At 39.2% G+C, this 18,060-nt stretch overlaps 1 protein-coding gene across 2 annotated transcripts; it reads left to right on the top strand.

The window, feature by feature from the left end:
- Positions 1-74: 74 nt before the first annotated feature.
- On the top strand, positions 75-16,420 carry suds3 (SDS3 homolog, SIN3A corepressor complex component). 2 transcript variants are annotated; one of them, XM_057831719.1, is made up of 12 exons: positions 75-195; positions 5,186-5,255; positions 5,324-5,379; positions 5,485-5,556; positions 9,773-9,792; positions 10,281-10,437; positions 10,500-10,595; positions 11,090-11,151; positions 14,735-14,756; positions 15,022-15,127; positions 16,009-16,093; positions 16,180-16,420. In XM_057831719.1, the coding sequence occupies exons 1-12, from the start codon at positions 78-80 to the stop codon at positions 16,276-16,278; spliced, it is 963 nt and encodes a 320-aa protein (XP_057687702.1). In that variant the 5' UTR covers positions 75-77; the 3' UTR covers positions 16,279-16,420. The 2 variants fall into 2 exon arrangements, with proteins under 2 accessions (XP_057687702.1, XP_057687701.1); XM_057831718.1 differs by lacking the exon at positions 75-195 and adding an exon at positions 653-746 and having other exon boundaries at positions 16,180-16,419.
- The last annotated feature ends 1,640 nt before the right edge of the window (positions 16,421-18,060 follow it).

Raw genomic sequence — 18,060 nt, 5'->3', positions numbered from 1 at the left:
CCTAATTCCTTTTTGAAGCCGTCTTTCTCGGTTTCATTCGGACACAAGGGTGGGAAGGCTGAACTGCTAAATTTTCCATGGCTTCCACCGCCGCTTTGCTCTCGTCCTCGTTGGATTACTACAACGACGAAGAGGAGCTCGACAGCGTGGACGACGACGACGAGCGCAGTTTTAGAGGGAGAGACTCGGAGGAAGGTAAAAAGAGAAAACTGACGAACACAAGTCAAAACAACAACAAAAACACTGCCTTTTCTCTGTCTTGTGTGCTTGAACAATATACTATTTTTTCACGCTAATTAGTGCGCCAAACTCGTGTTTCGTCGCTCTAGGCTAATGACGAATGTGTTAGGAGGCGTATTCTCAGAATTTGTTTATGTCGCGATTTAGCGTGGTTAGCTACCTCGTGCTAACATTCGATTATGCAGTACAGTATTCGTAAATCAGTTATGCTACTTGTGCATTAAGTAGAAATGCGTTCTAACGCAGCCTACTCCATTGGCTAACGTGGCTAATGCTTCGTAACGGACTTAAAGTGTCATTTTAATTTTAATGTTCATTTGAAGTGACGCACGTATTGCAAAGAACCTATCAAACGATTAGCATAGCGTAAAAAGTCCAGCTAGTTGGACACAGCGCCCCCACAACCTTTTTTTTTTTTTTTTTTTAAACAAGACTCATTCATTCGAATCAGACGTGACGACATTACGGCGAAAAGACACACGGGACGACGATGACAGCCAACCAAGGTTCGCCTTCCAAACTTGACACCCACACTTTCGTTTGAATGGTGTGTCTAATATTGCTTTCGATAAGATTTTTTGAAATGAAATGATTCTTTGAAGCCCCCCCCCCCCCCCCCCGCTTGTCTTCAAAACAGCTGACAGAGCTAACTTGAGCTAGCACGCGCTTCGTACTAGCTTCTTCAATAAAACAAGTCAAACAGCGAAAATATCTGCTTCCTGATCGGCGAGTTATTTTGACTGACACCGGTGGGATTAATATGAAAAAGGTGGAAGAAAGCAAATAATGAAGCCGCGGAGAAGTTAGTCGACCGAATGGCCAGCCGGCCGGTCTCGCAGTGATCCTTTCCATGCGGCAAAAAAAAAAAAAAGTATAGCCTCCTTGTCACCTCACGTTAGTGGCCCATCTAAAAAAGACAGCCGAATCCTAGAGCTTTGTGACGGGAACGAGACGAGGGTTCACCTCCTACTTTGCGGTGGGTTCGAGTGCCACGCACAAGCCTTCTTCTTTGCTGACAAGACAAAATATTGCGAGCAACTTGAAGAGATTTGTCCGAAAATGAAAGTCACCATACGCCTTCACTTTACTCGCAATCTGTGTAAACTGTAACCTGTTTTTTATATTAGCTTGTACTTTTGCTTTCGTTTTATGCGGTGCACATGATGGCAAAGCTTTAAATCTCATTGTACTCTGTACAATGACAGAGACTTACTGTTCTGTTGTATTTAATCATCACACCCCAAATGTAACTCGTAGCATTCGTATAGAATTCACATGTGCATTACAGTGGTATGAAAAAATATGTGAACCTTTTGGAATTTCTCACATTCATTCATTCATTCATTTTCCATGCCGCTTCTCCTCACCATTTCTGCATAAAATCACCATCAAATGTGATCTGATATTTGTCAAAATTGAACAGGTGTAAAAACAGTGTCTGCTTTAACTAAAACCACCCAAACATAGGTTTTCATATTTTAATGAGGATAGCATGCAAACAATGACAGAAGGGGGAAAAATAAGTGAACCCTCTGCCTAAGGATACTTAAAGAGTAATTGAAACCAAACAATTTTAGTCAGGTGTGTACTAATCAATGATAAGTGGTTTAAAGCTTCCCTGCCCACTATAAAACCCACACCTGGTAAGAATTGTTTTGATGAGAAGCATTGTCTGATGTGCATCATGGCTCGGTCAAAAGAGCTGTCTGAAGACCTGCGATTAGGGCTGCAGCTATCAATTATTTTAGTAGTCGATTAAACGATGAACTAGTTTAGTCGAATAATCGAGTAAAAAATTAAAATACCTGAACTGAGCCTAAAACGTTATAAAAAAAAACAAAACAAAAAAACAAAAATGAGGATCTATGTACAGGAAAAGAACAATTGGCTAACTTGCATAGCATAAGTTGCCTGGTACACCAGACTCACCGCTGTTCCAGCTATTGAGTCTGGCCACCATTCAGCGGATACAATTTCCAGGGCGGAGCAAGCCACAGCAAACAGACAGCGGAGTGGACCAATCAGTGACGGGCAGATGTGACGTTAGTAAAACGACGAGGGCTGGACGAGGGATTTGCGCGCGGAAGTAAACATACGAGGAGAGCTGAGTTTATTCAATATGGCTAGCGCGAGACAGACTGTTGTCAATGACTCGTGACGATGTGTTTTTGGTAATTTAAAACTGATTTTACCGTGGATTGGAACATATTCTCGGCTCCCCTGATCACCATCTGTGTTGTTGTGGAGACGACTTCCGACACGCAAAAGTGACGTGGCTCGTTAAGAACTTGTCACGCTAACAATCGAATCTGATTTGTCGATTGATTTTGTACCTGCTCGAGAGGCAGTTAATGGGCTGGTTTCCAGACCTTTCTCTCAATGTTTGAAAAATACAGGGAGAACAGTCTGGCCGTGCCAGGCAATAGCATAAGTCCGCTAGCTTAAATGCTATAAAATGCTAACGTGTTTTTTTTTTTAAAATGCTCTTAACAAATGGTTCAGACACATATTCCCACAAAAAAGGCTAATTATACCTATAAACTAAATTACGAATGCATTAAAAAAAAATAGCTCAAATTAAAACCTAGCTTATATTTGTCTTAACAGGGAGCAGCTGGATTCGGCCATGTAAAATGAGGCAGTGTATCCACCCAAATCTATAAAACTGAATGCAAACACTTTCAAAACAAACCATTACAACACCACTTGAATTAAATGAATACTAGAAGCGGCAAAATTTAAATCTTTTTTTCTTAATCGAATACTCGAGTTAATCGATTAATCGTTGCAGCACTAGCTGCGATCAAGGATTGTTGATTTATATACATTTATATAAAGCTGGGAAAGTATACAAAACCATCTTTAAAAGTCTGGATGTTCATCAATCGACAGTCATAAAAGTTGTCTACGAATGGAGAGGGTTTGGCACTGTTGCTTCTCTCCCAAGGAGTAGCCGTCCACCAAAGATGACGCCAAGAGTTAGCGCACAATACTCAGAGATGGTAAAAAAGAACCCTTGAGTGTCTGCTAAAGTCTTACAGAAATCACTGGCACAGTCCAACATCTCTGTGCACACATCAACTGTATGTAAAACGATGGCCAAGAATGGTGTTCATGGGAGGACTCCACAGAGGGAGCCACTGCTGTCTAAAAAAACATTGTTGCTCGTTCAATGTTCGCAAAAAGGCACTTGGATTCTCTATAGAAGCTGTAGCAAAATATTTTGTGGACTGATGAAAGAAAAGTTGAATGGTTTGGGAGTAAGACACAACGTCATGTGTGGAGGAACAATGGAACAGCTCACCAATATCAACACCTCATCCCCACCGTGAAGCATGGTGGAGGGAGCATCATGATTTGGGGTTGTTTTGCTCCCTCAGGGCATGCACAACTTGCAATCATCAATGGAAGAAGGAGTCCAAAGGTTTTGCAGGAAAATCTGAGGCTATCTGTAAGACAGTTGAAGCTAAAAAAGAGTATGGATGCTGCAACAAGACAATGATCCAAAACACAGAAGTAAATCAACTTCAGAATGGTTTCAGAAGAACAAGATACACGTTCTGGAGTGGCCAAGTCCAGACTTGAACCCCATTGAAATGCCGTGGCATGACCTAAAGACAGATTCATGCCAGACATCCCAGGAATCTGACTGAACTAAAGCAGTTTTGTAGAGAAGAATGGGCCAAAATTAGTCCTGAACGATGTGCCAGACTGATCTGCAGCTACAGGAAGCGTCTGGTTGAAGTTATTGCTGGGCAAGGGGGGGGGGGGGGGGCACAAAATATTAAATGTGATGGTTCACTTACTTACTTATTTTCCCCCCTTCTGTCATCGTTTGCACACTATCCTCATTAAGATATGAAAATCTGTAATCTGGATGGTTTTAGTTAAAGCAGACACTGTTTTTTCATCAGTGTGATTTTGACAAAGCTCAGATCATATTTGATGGGGATTTTATTGCAGAAATGTGAGGAATTTCAAAAGGTTCAGATACATTTTCATACGACTGTAAACTCACGATGTCACATGGAAAGTGGCACCATGACTTTACATAGTTGGTGAATTAATGGCCAGTATGCGTGTGTATTTTGTTTTCAAAGAAAGTGAGGCTGACTTCCAAATTCCTTTGTTAAATTTCATAACCGCCACACTATGTTTTAATCAAATACTCCTGTTTTATTTATAAATTGAGTAGGGCTGAAGCTATCGATTATTTTAGTAGTCGATTAATCGATGAACCATTAGTTCGAATAATCGAGTAATCGGGTAAGGAACATGAAAAATTAAATTACCTGAGCTGAGCCTCAAACGGTATAATAAATGAGGATCTATCTACAAAAAAAAACAATTGGCTAACTTACATAGCAAAAGTCCGCTTTAAATGCTATAAACTTTTTTTTTTTTAAGGTGCTCTTAACAAATGGTTTAGACACATATTCCCACAAAAACAGGCTAAATATACCTATAAACTAAATTACGAATGTATTAAAAAAAACAACAACATTAGCTTATGTTGGTCTTAACAGGGAGCAATTGGATTCAGCCATGTGAAATGAGGCAGACTAGAAGGCAGTGTATCCATCCAAATCAATAAAACTAAATGCAAACACTTTCAAAATAAACCTTTACAACACCACTTAAATTAAACGAATACTCGAAGCAGCAAAATTTAATTTGAATCTTTTATTGTAATCGAATACTCGAGTTAATCGATGAATCGTTGTAGCACTAAAATTGAGCCATATCAGAGAGATCAAAGCGCCGCAAGTTGCTGACCCTTGCCCTGGGTCAACTGGACAGTCCAGGATTGCCAGAAAGTTTTCCGGGCAGGCATGATGCTCAAGAAACCCGTTTACCCGAGACCCCGTGATCTTTCGCTGAATATATTTCAAGCTGTGAACAGTCAATGCTCCTTTGTCATTTTTTTGTGTAACTGTCACCGCAGACACGGAAGACGCCAGCGAAACAGACCTCGCCAAGCACGACGAAGATGACTACGTGGAAATCAAAGAGCAGTACGTGTGAAAAAGGTTTGAAAGTGTTCGAAGCACTTGAAGAAATCACCAAGTGAGATTCTTTACAGAATGTACCAGGACAAGCTGGCTTCTCTGAAAAGACAACTGCAGCAATTACAAGAAGGTGCCGTTGCACTAATGTTTTGAAGCTACTGCTGTTGCTAAATGATCAATAAGGAATCTGGAACAACAATTAAGACCTCTCTCTATGGCCCTGCTGTGTTTGAAGGTACGCTGCAGGAGTATCAGAAGAGGATGAAGAAGTTAGATCAGCAGTACAAAGAGAGGCTACGCAATGCAGGTTAGTGACTCAACCATAAGGACACAGGGATTCCCCTATATTCAACAGATTGTGGCGCACCGCCACACTAAAATGAAAGCCGCCACGCCTGGCAAATGAGATGTATTTTATTTATTTATTTAAATAAAAAAACATTTTTAAGGCCGCTTCAAACTAGCGGCAGCCGAGTGGGAGGAGTTCAGCGGACACCTATTCATTGTGTATTGTAGCCTAATGTTCGTAACTATGCAGGCCCCCCCTTAAGAGACGCAAGGGGAACGAGTAGGAAGAATGGGAGAACGAGCGAGATAGCGAGAGATAGCGGTCGCATGTTGTAGCAGCCCGCTGTTATTTTGTTATTGTTTTTCTTTATTATTGTTACCACAATAAAGTGGGTAAGCAAATACAGACTTCTCTCCTTCTTGCCCATATCCGGGGCATTACAATAATTTGGATCGGACTTTTCGGCGAAAGTGAGCGGTGGACGGCCGTCTTGGACGGAAAGCAAACTTTGACTAACTTGCGCTGAGAGACTGCGGAGAGGCGGGGCCCAAAATAAAGCCTTGCTCTATTTTCAGAGCGTTGGTCACAGTAAACGATTTATCAGTTCAAGCAGAGTAAAATGATACATATTCACGGTACAAGAACGTCGTTTCTGTGTCCATCGATTGGTAAGAAAAGGCTGTTTGTACGAGTGACGTGTGGGCGCTCCGTCAGGGGGGACATTTCACGTGGAGTGGCTATTTTTCGGCACAACACCGGCGCGCCAACTTCAGACAATTACGGCTGACGAAACTTTGATAAATGCGCCCCCCCACCCAAATTTCGCGAGCTCTGGGACACTCGAAAAATGACTCTCATACCTCTCCTTGCTAAGTTAATGGTACCTCGACGTGCCTTTGTGTGGAAATTTAGTTTACGAACAACGGGGAAAAAACTATTCACCTTCTCACCGAATCAAGTAAAACTCTTTACACGGCTATTAGAATTCCCCCAGTGCTCTAAATGGGTCAGTTGACAGAAGGACTGTTATTGTTGTGGTAATGTAGTACTTATGAGGGTCAAATAAAAGGAAAAAGGAGGACTACGACGGTGGTCTGCAACCCGCGGCTCTCGGGCCGCATGCGGCTCTTTAGCGATGCTTCGGAGCTTTTTTTTTTTTTTTTTAAATGGAAAAAGATGGGGGAGGGAAATATATTTTTTTGTTTTAATAGGATTTCTAGGAGGACAAACATGACACAAACATTCTTTCAATTCATTAATATTGTAATGAAGTTAAACTTGTGGTGGCATAGTACAACAGAGTAGTCACGTGGTGCGTCATTCTCTATAGGATCCACTGCAGGGAAAACAAACATTTAATCATGAAGGCTAATTACGTATTTCTATAGTAGGCTAATATAGCTAGTATCGATAATTATAAGGCTTGTAAAAGGCTTTTAATTTTTTGTGGCTCCAGAAATACTGTATCAGTTTTTTTTGTGTTTTTTTGGGGGTCAAATATGGCTCTTTCAACAGTTTGGGTTGCCAACCCTGAGTCACTACGAGATGTAAGTCGTACTATTGCCACGAGAAAAAAAGTCGCATTAGTACATCGGGTAACGTAGCTGTAATCAGCTACGCATTTTACATACATGTACTGTAGCTGAGAGGTACAACATTAGCCTGGCTAATGAAATATTTCAAATATATCTTTGTTATGGTTCTTCTTGGGGGAAAAAATGAAGAAAAAAAAATTCGCTGTGGCACGACATGGTGAGGCTGTCCGACTCCGATGCAGCCCACCACCACAGCTTCAAAAAATCCTAGGGGAAACACTGAGGACATTTTTCTTGGTTACTGTTACGCAGATGGATGGATTATCTTTGTATTCAATCTAAAACCGATCATTCATACAGTTGTCTGGACTCCAAAATCCAATACTGATATCGAACAAGACCGATATTTGCGGTCACGGACTTAACATGTTATGTACGCTGCTCGCCAAAAGTATTGGCACCCTTGCAATTCTGTCAGATAATGCTCAATTTCCCCCAGAAAATGATTGCAATTACAAATGCTATGGTAGTAATAGCTTTATTTATTTTGCTTTCAGTGAAAACACTCAAAAGAATGAAAAAAAAAATATATAATTTTACACGAAACTCGGGACAAAAGTATTTGCACCCTTATCCTAATACTTGGTAGCACAACCTTTAGAAAAAAACAACTGCAAACAAATGCTTCCGTTATCCATTCATGAGTTTCTTACAATGCCCTGCTGGAATTTTAGACCAGGGTTCACAAAATCCGGACCTCGGTGCCACTTTTCCTGTCGTGTTTTCCATGTCTCCCTCCTCCAAAACACCTGAATCAAAATAATCAGGATTATTATCAGGCTTCGGGAAAGGTTGCTGATGACATAATCATTTGATGGCGAGGCCGATGGCGAGGCGGGCAGAGCCCGGTTCCCCGGCTTCAGGACTTCCGGCGAACACCCCGGTTTCTCGAGCGTTCCCTCACGGCGTGTGAGCAGAGCCAGGCCCCGAATACGCCGCGGCAAACCGGCCGGTGCGGGCGGATTATCCGGTACGAACGTAGCTGCCGCCGAGACGAGACACGATTTTTTTTTTTTTTACCGAAATGACCCGAGAGCCAAAGCCCTGGATAAAAAAATAATGCAGTTTATACGACCACCATTCTTCATGAAAAACATGCCAATCACATTTTCACCACTACATTTGGAAAAGTGATGTCCAGTCAGCAAGCTTATCATGACGGCACAGTGTTTAGATGATAATTTAAACATGGAGAAAACGAAGTCAGCCCGTCAATAATACATTCAGTATGTAAAATGACGAGCGGTCAGATGACTTTGTAATGCCGCCTTTATTTTCGGCTTAACAAAACTCAGGCACAAAACAACACGCACGGAGATGCGAGCTCCAACTGCATCCAAATAGTACTGCCGTTTATCAGTTTAGCTGCTGTAAAGCGAATGTCGCGACTCGTGAGTGCCGCAAGTGTAAACAAAGCGCTGCAGAATGGGTACATGACATCGCGCTCTTTTGAGTTAATCATTTTCACAGTGTGCAACAAAGCATATAACATTAGCAATCACTTTTCAAATTAATTTAACTTATTTGTCTGCTCAATTCCAGTCACAGTAGATAATCTAAACTTGTTGGCACTTATTAACACTTATTAATTTAAATATGCACATTCCTGTTGTAATGAAATAACAATAATATTCTGTAGCCACAAATATTCAAAATCTTTTCTTCTTCCAAGTTTTTTTTAGGATTAAGTATAATAATGTATTGCTTAAAATAAGGCTGTTGAGATTATTTTCAGCTAGCTATTTTTCTTCCAAGAAATCTGAGAGAAATACACATGAAGTGCTGGCAGATAATTTCACTTATTTCCAATAGATTTACACTTAAAACTGACTAGTTTTAAGGAAGTGTGTTTTGCAGTGTATTAATGTTATGTTAGGAATGGCTTACTTTTAAAGGCATTTTTGTGCAACTTAGGTATTTACTCTGTAAGTAATTGTTGCCAAAAGTTTACCATAACACAATGTCAGACAATGTCATTATTTAGATGTTGGAAAAAAAAAAGCAATAAATTATATTTTTGCACAGTAATATTTTCTTTTGTTTAAAATTTTACATAAATCTTTTAATAGAATTATCGGCTTGACATTATCGGTTATCGGTAGGAATGAGGAGGAAATTATCGGTTATCGGTATCGGTTGAAAAATGTATTATCGTGCATCACTAGTGCCAATACTTTTGTCGGGAGTTTTGTGTAAAATGGTAAAGGTTTAATTTTTTTTCCCATTCTCTTTTGTGTTTTTTCATTGCAAGCAAAATAAATGAGGATGTTATGACCAAAGGATTTGTAATTGCAGTCATTTTCTGGGAGAAATGGAGCATTATCTGACAGAATTGCAAGGGTGCCAATACTTTTGGCCAGCAGTATAAGTGTAGCTGCTATGCCAAACTGTACTATGTTGTGACAAGTTCATGAACTAAGGTTGCAAGCTTGTATGTTAACTTTTAGGCTAACATCCATATTAGCGGAAAAAGCGTTGCTGATATTTCAAATGCTTTTACTGGTTAATGTTATCAGCCATTGGATAATATAGAACAACACTGAGACCAACAAGTATTTTGTCCAAAAGACTTAAGATAAAAATTAAAAGGTCTGCCAAAAAACCCTGATTAGTAATTGTTGTCGTCTCTTCTTTTGCAGAACTCTTTCTTGAGCTGGAGGTGAGTTCATCTGCAATGGCGTACCGCACGCTACACATCACTTTTGCTCATTAATATTCATAACATTAGCAGTTGTTGCTAGGTGGGTCAAGCTCGCGTTTGTTCCAATGCTAAATGCATGTAAATAGAGTACGAACAAGATGTTTACTGAGCTAAACCTACCAAGTCATTTTTTCCTCTTTTTTGGCTTCGGGAAACGTATGAAGAAACATCCTTCATATGTCATAATGTCTAGAGTCGTTTCTACAGGTTCCATAGCAGCAGTGTTTCCTCGACATGTTCTTTTTTGAAAGATTACCGGCAGAAAACAAGTAGTAATAACAAGAGTTGTATGCGAGGGCGTGTCTATGTTGACCCCCTTCCAGGTTACGATGGCGACGTCACGGTCTAAAAATAGCATTTGTGCGGTACGCTATTAATCAGGCACTTTTTAAAAAAAAAAAAAAAATTTTTTTTTTTTTTTTTACATTTGCATGTTTTTCATTCAGACAGAGCAGGTGGAGAGAAACTACATCAAAGAGAAAAAGGCGGCGGTCAAGGAGTTTGACGACAAGAAGGTAGAGCTTAAGGAAAATCTCATCGCTGAGCTGGAGGAAAAGAAGAAGATGATCGAGAATGAGAAATTAACCATGGAGCTCACAGGAGGTAAGGAATTAAGTTTTGGGGAACTCCTCCTTTGTAAAATGGCTAGTTTGGATCTCTCCCAGATTCCATGGAGGTCAAGCCTATCATGACCCGGAAGCTAAGAAGAAGACCCAATGATCCTGTGCCCATTCCAGATAAGAGAAGAAAGCCAGCACCTGATATCCTTTACATACTATGTACTCTACTGCCTCATGTGGTGTAACTGTGGAATTTCAGGCATCTATTTCAAATAATTATCTGAAAATTTTAATCATGATTTTTTTTTCTTCTCTCCGTGTTTTATCTCTCAAATAGGAGACTACAAACAATCAAAATATGTACAGGAATATTATAATGTCTATAGGGGCTTGACACTGTAGGAACTATCTGCACTTCCTTGTAACCTTTTGGACGCCGAGGATGTCGTTTGAAGTCTATATTCTTTATCCTCTGCCCAAACAAATATTACTTCAGCTTATGCAATCATAATTTCTGAAACTCTTCTTCATAAGGTGACCAAGAATTTGAACTCAAGACAGTATTTCCTGTACAGTATAGGCAAACGGTTCCCTCTCGTCCTGATTTTTAACATAACAGTTGTTTCTAACACACATACAGAAAGTAAGTAGTTGTTGTGGCATTTATTTATCCCACTTCCCTTAACTCCTCACACCACAGCTCAATTATCTGCTAACAGACGACCAGATCATGGAAGATCTCCGAACGTTAAATAAGGTAATCATTTAAGATTCACATGTTTCTTCAATCGAATTGAATTGAAAATTATCCAATTTTTATTTCTTATTAGGCTTAAATTAGAATGTAAATCATGCACATTGGTCCACTTCTGTGTTAGAAGTGTATTCAAAACTTAAAATATATACTCAAAAAGCAATTAATTGCGGTTTAGCTATGAACTACATGTGATTAAACAAAATTTTAATTGCTTGACAGCTTTTTTTTTGTTTAAGAATACATTAATGCAGTGGTCCCCAAACTACGGCCCGCGGGCCGGATACGGCCCACCTGCACATTTGGTCCGGCCCCCTGAACAATTTTTTTTTTTTTTTTTTTTGGGGTCAATAGTGTTATTTATTTCCTGGCTTTTTTCTGTGAAGAACCCAGAGAGGGTTATTTGGTTATTATCGATTAATAGTGTTATTACATTATATTATATTATATTATATTATATTATATTTTGGGCTGTCAAACGATTAAAATTTTTAATCGAGTTAATCAAAGCTTAAAAATTAATTAATCGTAATTAATCGCAATTCAAACCATCTATAAAATAGGCCATGTTTTTCTGTAAATTATTGTTGGAATGGAAAGATAAGACAAGACGGATATATACATTCAACATACTGTACATGTTCTGTAATTGTTTATTATAACAATAAATCAACAAGATGGCATTAATATGATTAACGTTCTGTTAAAGCGATCCATGGATAGAAAGACTTGTAGTTCTTAAAAGATAAATGTTAGTACAAGGTATAGAAATTTATATTAAAACCCCACTTAATGTATTTGTTTTAATAAAATTTGTAAAATTTTCAAACAAAAAATAAACTAGTAGCTCGCCATTGTTGATGTCAATAATTACACAATGCTCATGGTGGTGAAACTCATAAAATCAGTCGCACCCAAGCGCCAGCAGAGGGTGACAAAACACCAAAAAACACAAGTAACAAATGGACATGACACTGTGCTGTCATTTTAATCTGTTTGAGCGGGGCATGTGCGTTAAATGCGTCAAATATTTTAATGTGATTAATTTTAAAAAATTAATTGCCGCCCGTTAACGCGATAATTTTGACAGCCCTATATATTATATTATATTATATTATATTATATTATTATTTTTATTTTATTTTATTTTATTCCGTGAAGAATTCAGAAAGGGTTATTTGATTGTGGCTTTCTGGAAAAACAATAAATTTTTACATTTAGGCACTCCTGCAATCGTCACACTTTTTCTGTTACAAACTGACCCGGCCCCTCATCAGAGAAGGAAAAAGTTATGTGGCCCTCACAGGAAAAAGTTTGGGGACCCCTGCATTAATGTATATAGTATAGTTGGAACAATATTTTTCCAAGTTCACTGTCATGTCATCAACACAAAGCACTCACGTCCAATAAATACTTTGTTTTCACGGTTGGTCACTTAACATGAATATTTACCGTAATTTTTGGACTATAAGACGCTCCTTTTTTTAAATTTTGAAGTTTAGTGAGGCATATTTGTTGATTTATTTGGTTTAATAGTTAACAATTCATTTGACAGCGGCATCATAAGACTGTCATAATTGTTTATGACATGACACTACCATGGACATTACTGAATGCTTACGACAGATGTCATTAGGTGTTATCCGGCAAATTATGTCACTAACTCCATTTATGTCCAGCTTGGATCTTTTGCATCCATTCAAAAGTGAGATCAATTGCCGGATAACACTAAATCACATCTGTTATAAGCATTCATTAATGCTCATGACAGTGCCATCTCAAAATTATGATTGTCTAATGATAGTCTTTTGGCGCCACTTTAAAATAAAGTGTTACCAAATACCATAATTACCAATTAATGAAACCACTGGAACAGTAACAGAAGAAATAATTAGCACAGAGCATGAATTTTGATTATTTACATCTGTAGCGCTGCATTGCATGCTAGGAGGCATGTTGAATGACAGCAGTGTTGACAGCAGGTGGCAGCAGAGGTTGGTTGTCTGCCCCAAGGGATCAATGACATCCAAATTAAGCTTCTTGAAGCAATGAAGCTCGGCAGCTAATTGGGTCAAAGCTTCATGGTGGTTCATTTGGTCTTATGACAGCCGTATGATGCCGCTGTCAAGTAGTGTTAGCGGTTAATATATTTTGGTGTAAATATCTCATAATACAGTAGGGCTGGGCGATATGGTCTTAAGTACGTATCACGATAAATTGAGCAGATTTACCTCGATAACGATAAATGACGATAAATTCGCCCAAGCAAGCTGTTATATAATTTGAAAATTTGAATCAATGCATGGAATACAAATTAACAGTTTCTCGTTAAATTTATTTACCAGCTTTCAATTTAACAATTGCACATGCAGTCTAAACATTAGGTATTAAAAAAAATCTTGTAAACAATAAGAATTCTTGTGTGAACATTTATAACAGCTTGTATGCCTTGAAAAATATCATTCCACATGGTTATACACTAGATAGTGGCATACGTTTAGATATTTAGAATAGATACAAATACGACACATCCACCTAGACTGTCGTGTATTACAAATACTGCTTTGAACACATCTTCACAGACAAAAGCAATGACACAGGCTTAAAGAGGTCAACTTTAATTGTGTAAATCACACTTAATGACGACACGATCCCCTGGTTGAAATAGACGACATCCACTTAATTCTATTGAAGATATGTAATGCTGAGGCAATTTGTCAACTTTACTTTTAAAAAGAAACGTGCACTGTTTATCCAGTAGATGGGGCTCTTGCAGTGTGTCAAACAGTGATTCAATTTAGGGCAGTTGTCTAAAAAGTGGTTCATTGTTTCAGAAAGCCTCGGTTTTTCCATCCCTATCTGGAACCCGTCAAGAGTTTACTTAATGTCGGGTGAAAGTTTGGCGAAGCTAACTTAAGCCCGACTTCATCCCGTTTACTTGTAGCGTTAGCCGCTAGCGTTAGCTGCTAGCGTTAGCCTACCGGGCTTCTGTTTGATTGGCTTCCTGAAAACCATGTGACTCCAAACGTAAGCACACTGTCTGCTTTCTTAAAGGGGAATGAACATAGCCGAACAACACAGAGTCAAAGCGGGATGAAAAGACTATATTTTCTTCTTTTATTAAATTACCGAATTTACCGACATGGTCAAAATTACGTCGGTCATCGTGAAGAATTTCGGTAACGGTAAATTTTTGGTTTACCGCCCTGCTCTATAATACAGTGAGAAAAGCTGCAGCTTATAGTCCAGTGCGGCTTATCTATGAACAAATGCCGTTTTCATGCCAAATTTGAAGGGTGCGGCTTATAGTCAGGTGCGCCCTTATAGTGTGAAAATTACGGTACTCACATACATACATAGATACATACATGACATTATATTGGCTGGCCAGCTGGGGGCAATGATGAATTATTCTCTTGAATTCTTATTCCTTGAATACTGTATTAACAAAAAATACAATCTTTTAATTAGTAGTGGTATATGATGTATTTTTGCAACAAAATAAGGGCCTTTCGTTCATCAATAAGAACCCAATTTGAGCAACTTTGTGTTGATAATTACACCTTGTCACCTTTTGTCTTTGCAGCTCAAGTCTCCTAAACGACCAGGTATGACCCAACTCACATAAAGCAAGACTTTTATGTTAGCCAATGCTATCTATATCGGCATTAAATGACTTTACATGGGATGAGTTCTCCAACTCATAAAGTTGAATACCACCTCGGGAGTATTACCCCTACAATGTTTAGCCTCAGGAAAAAAAAAGTTTCAGTCAATTGATTTTTTCTTTTTCATTTAAGTTTAGCCTGTGTTCATAGCACCTTTAACATCTCCCAATGCGCTGTCTCTAAAGTGCCTCTACCTCTCCCATAGTGTCACCGTCATCTCCAGAGCATGTGCCCTCGACGCCTATGGAGTACCCGGCGCAGCGCTTTGAAGCTCGAATCGAGGAGGGAAGGCTCTACTACGACAAAAGATGGTGCGTCATCCACCTCCAGGGCTTTATTAAGCCGAGTCTGAAAACCCTATGTCGTGATTTAGGACTCCTGTCTTCTCTTGCATGGCTCATGTTCACCACTAGATGGCTGCAGTTTACCATCCATGGTTGCTACACCTGTTTACATAGTCACACCACAAAAATATGGTGGACCAAATGGGACAAAAGGAAATATATAATTACTCAAATGTGTCATTACTTAAATAATTAAAATACCATGTCATTAATTAAAATACCAGCTCATGTAAAATGTTATTATTTCATTATTTAATGAATTATTGCACGGACATGTACGTCATGAATTTATCTGTCAAACTCAAAAGTCAGTGAGCGGGACTAACGCTAATGTAAGTCTTACTTAAACTTTCTCGGGAGGTGCTTGGAGCTAAACTTCTTCTGAATTAAAAAAAAAAAAAAACACTAGACGGGAAAACCGTACATTATTTTCAATTATACCAGCCTAAATGCCACGGATTTTAAACATTTAAGAGGATGCTCGCCACGCTGAAGCTAACGCGAATGCTACGATAACACTACGAGGTGATGATCACTCAGGATAGACTTTTTAAAGGCTAAAACAACATTGCATATCCTCTCTTGCTCAGATAAGAAAGCAAATCTTGCCATTTGTTTCAAAACAAGCGAGTCTGGAGTGGACACCTGTTAATAGGGGGTTGGGCACAGCATGTCACATGAATGACACGACGCAAACACGGCTATGACGCAGGCTGATTAACGATACGTACAATAACAATTTGTCGATGAAATACTTTCGCTGAAAACAACAATGCTTATATGAAAACGGTAAAAGATTGGATTCCATTTGTTGAATATCGGCATTCCTTTGCCCCCCCCCCCCCCAGGTACCATAAGAGCCAGGCCATCTATCTGGAGTCCAAAGACAACACAAAGATCAGCTGCGTGATCAGCTCAGTGGCCACCAGCGAGGTGGGCGATTCTTCCAAAGGTCCATTTGGACGACGTCCTTTTTGCTGTCTAAAGTTTTTTTTTTTTTTTGGTTGTTGTTGTTGAAGATTTGGGTGAGGAAGACGAGCGACAGCACAAAAATGAGGATCTACCTAGGACAGCTACAGAGGGGAGCCTTCGTCATCCGGCGGCGGTCGGCCGCATGAAACTCTTAGAGCGCCGCCCCTTGAAAACGCTTCATTTATACAATCTCCCCATCCTACTTGTACATTAATCACCACGTTTGTTTTGGCCGTCTGTCTGGTTTTATTTGTTTTCCTAAATAAATTAGAATCTTGTCAATTAAATGATTTACAATCTTTTGGTCATTTAGTTCTGGAGTTGTCAGACAATATAAGACAAAAAAAGCATTTCTAATAATATTGGATTATTTTTCTAATAATATTGGATTATTTTGGTATCAGATTAGTGCCATTATGAATGCTAGGTTCATTCATCAGGTCATTTGGGAATATTTGGGGACACCTCCTGGTCATATCAGGTCATTTGGGGACATCTGGGGGGGGTGTCTTGGTCATAACAGGTCATTTGGGGGCCTGTCCTGGTTGTATCAGGTCATATGGGGTCGTGTCCTGGTCATAACTGATCATTTGGGGACAATTGGGGGGCGTGTCCTGGTCATACAGGTCATTTGGGGGGCGTGTTCTTGTCATATCAGGACATTTGGGGTCATTGCCTGGTGATTTGGGGACATTTGTTTTTTTGCCATTGAAAATGAATGGGAAATTTGAATGTCCATGGCCATCAATGGCACTTACATTCGTGTCAATGGAATCTGTGCATTGGCGTCAATAAAATTGACAAACATGGCCGTCATTGACATTAAACAAAGTAAATGCCATTGAAAATATGGGAATTTTGGACGTCCATGGCTGCCAATGGCATCGACATCCATAGGCATCAATGGAATCCAAGTACATTGGCAACAAGAGAATCGACAAACATGGCCGTAAATGGCATCTGTCTAAATTGGCCTCAATGCAATGTTAATGCCATTGGTATTGAATGGGAAATTTGGACGTCCATTGCCGTCAATGGCACGGACTTACATATGCCTCAATGGAATCTGAGTATATTGGCATCAATAGAATCGACATACATTACCGTCACTTAAATTTTGCTGCTTGACGATTCATTTAATTAGAGTGGTGTTGTAATGATTTGAAAGTTTCATGTAGTTTTATTGATTTGGGTGGATTCACTTCCCTCTAGTGGCAACAGTGAATATGACGTAACTTTTAACAAGCTGCACCCTGTTAAGAGCAACATAAGGTATGTTTTTTTTTTTTTGCTAATTTGTTTGGTCATGCATTCTTAACTTAGTTTAGAGTTATATATACCATTTTCCTGTGGGAATATTTGTTTGAATTTTATAGCATATAAGCCCGTGAACATTTGCTATGCAAATTAGCCAATTGTTGTATTGAGTTCATTTTGTCTACACTTATAGATTAGTTGAATTTTTCCTTTATCCCAGACAATTTTTTTTGGCTGTTTTAATTACCTGACATGTTTCGGCGTCTACTTGCGCCTTCATCAGAGTGTCACTGTTTTGACATGTAAGTCATGTCCTCAGCTGAGCATTCACTCTTCCAGGATGCTGGTCCAGGTGGTAGAAAGCATGTAGGCTCCCTCGTCCCTGTTGATGGTCCTCGGCTCCGGTTTTACGTGCATATCCATGAAGAATTCGGGGATTTAAGCATTTATTCACAAGAATTTTCGCCAGAAAAGCTCTGTTTACGTCAGGCGGCCGCTAGCCTCATTTGCTAACTCGACAATATACGTAAAATAAACGCTAACTGCACGGTTTCTTTGCTTATTAACCAAGAAGCGAGACTGTTTTATGTCCATATCTATGAAGAATTCGGGGATTTAGGCTTTTATTCACAAGAATTTTTGCCATAAAAGCTCTGTTTACGTCAGACGGC

This window comes from Corythoichthys intestinalis, chromosome 3, assembly GCF_030265065.1.
Source record: "Corythoichthys intestinalis isolate RoL2023-P3 chromosome 3, ASM3026506v1, whole genome shotgun sequence".
Classification (NCBI taxonomy): Eukaryota; Metazoa; Chordata; class Actinopteri; order Syngnathiformes; family Syngnathidae; genus Corythoichthys; species Corythoichthys intestinalis.
This window is presented reverse-complemented; position numbering and strand designations above follow the sequence as displayed.

What these genes read in the sequence shown, in the direction of transcription:
- suds3 (XM_057831719.1), top strand. Translation starts at nt 78, where the DNA reads ATGGCTTCCACCGCCGCTTTGCTCTCGTCCTCGTTGGATTACTACAAC. An exon ending in GAGAAGAAAGCCAGCACCTG is followed by an intron (nt 10,596 to 11,089) that starts ATATCCTTTACA and finishes AACTCCTCACAC; the next exon opens with CACAGCTCAATTATCTGCTA. An exon ending in GCTCAGTGGCCACCAGCGAG is followed by an intron (nt 16,094 to 16,179) that starts GTGGGCGATTCT and finishes TTGTTGTTGAAG; the next exon opens with ATTTGGGTGAGGAAGACGAG.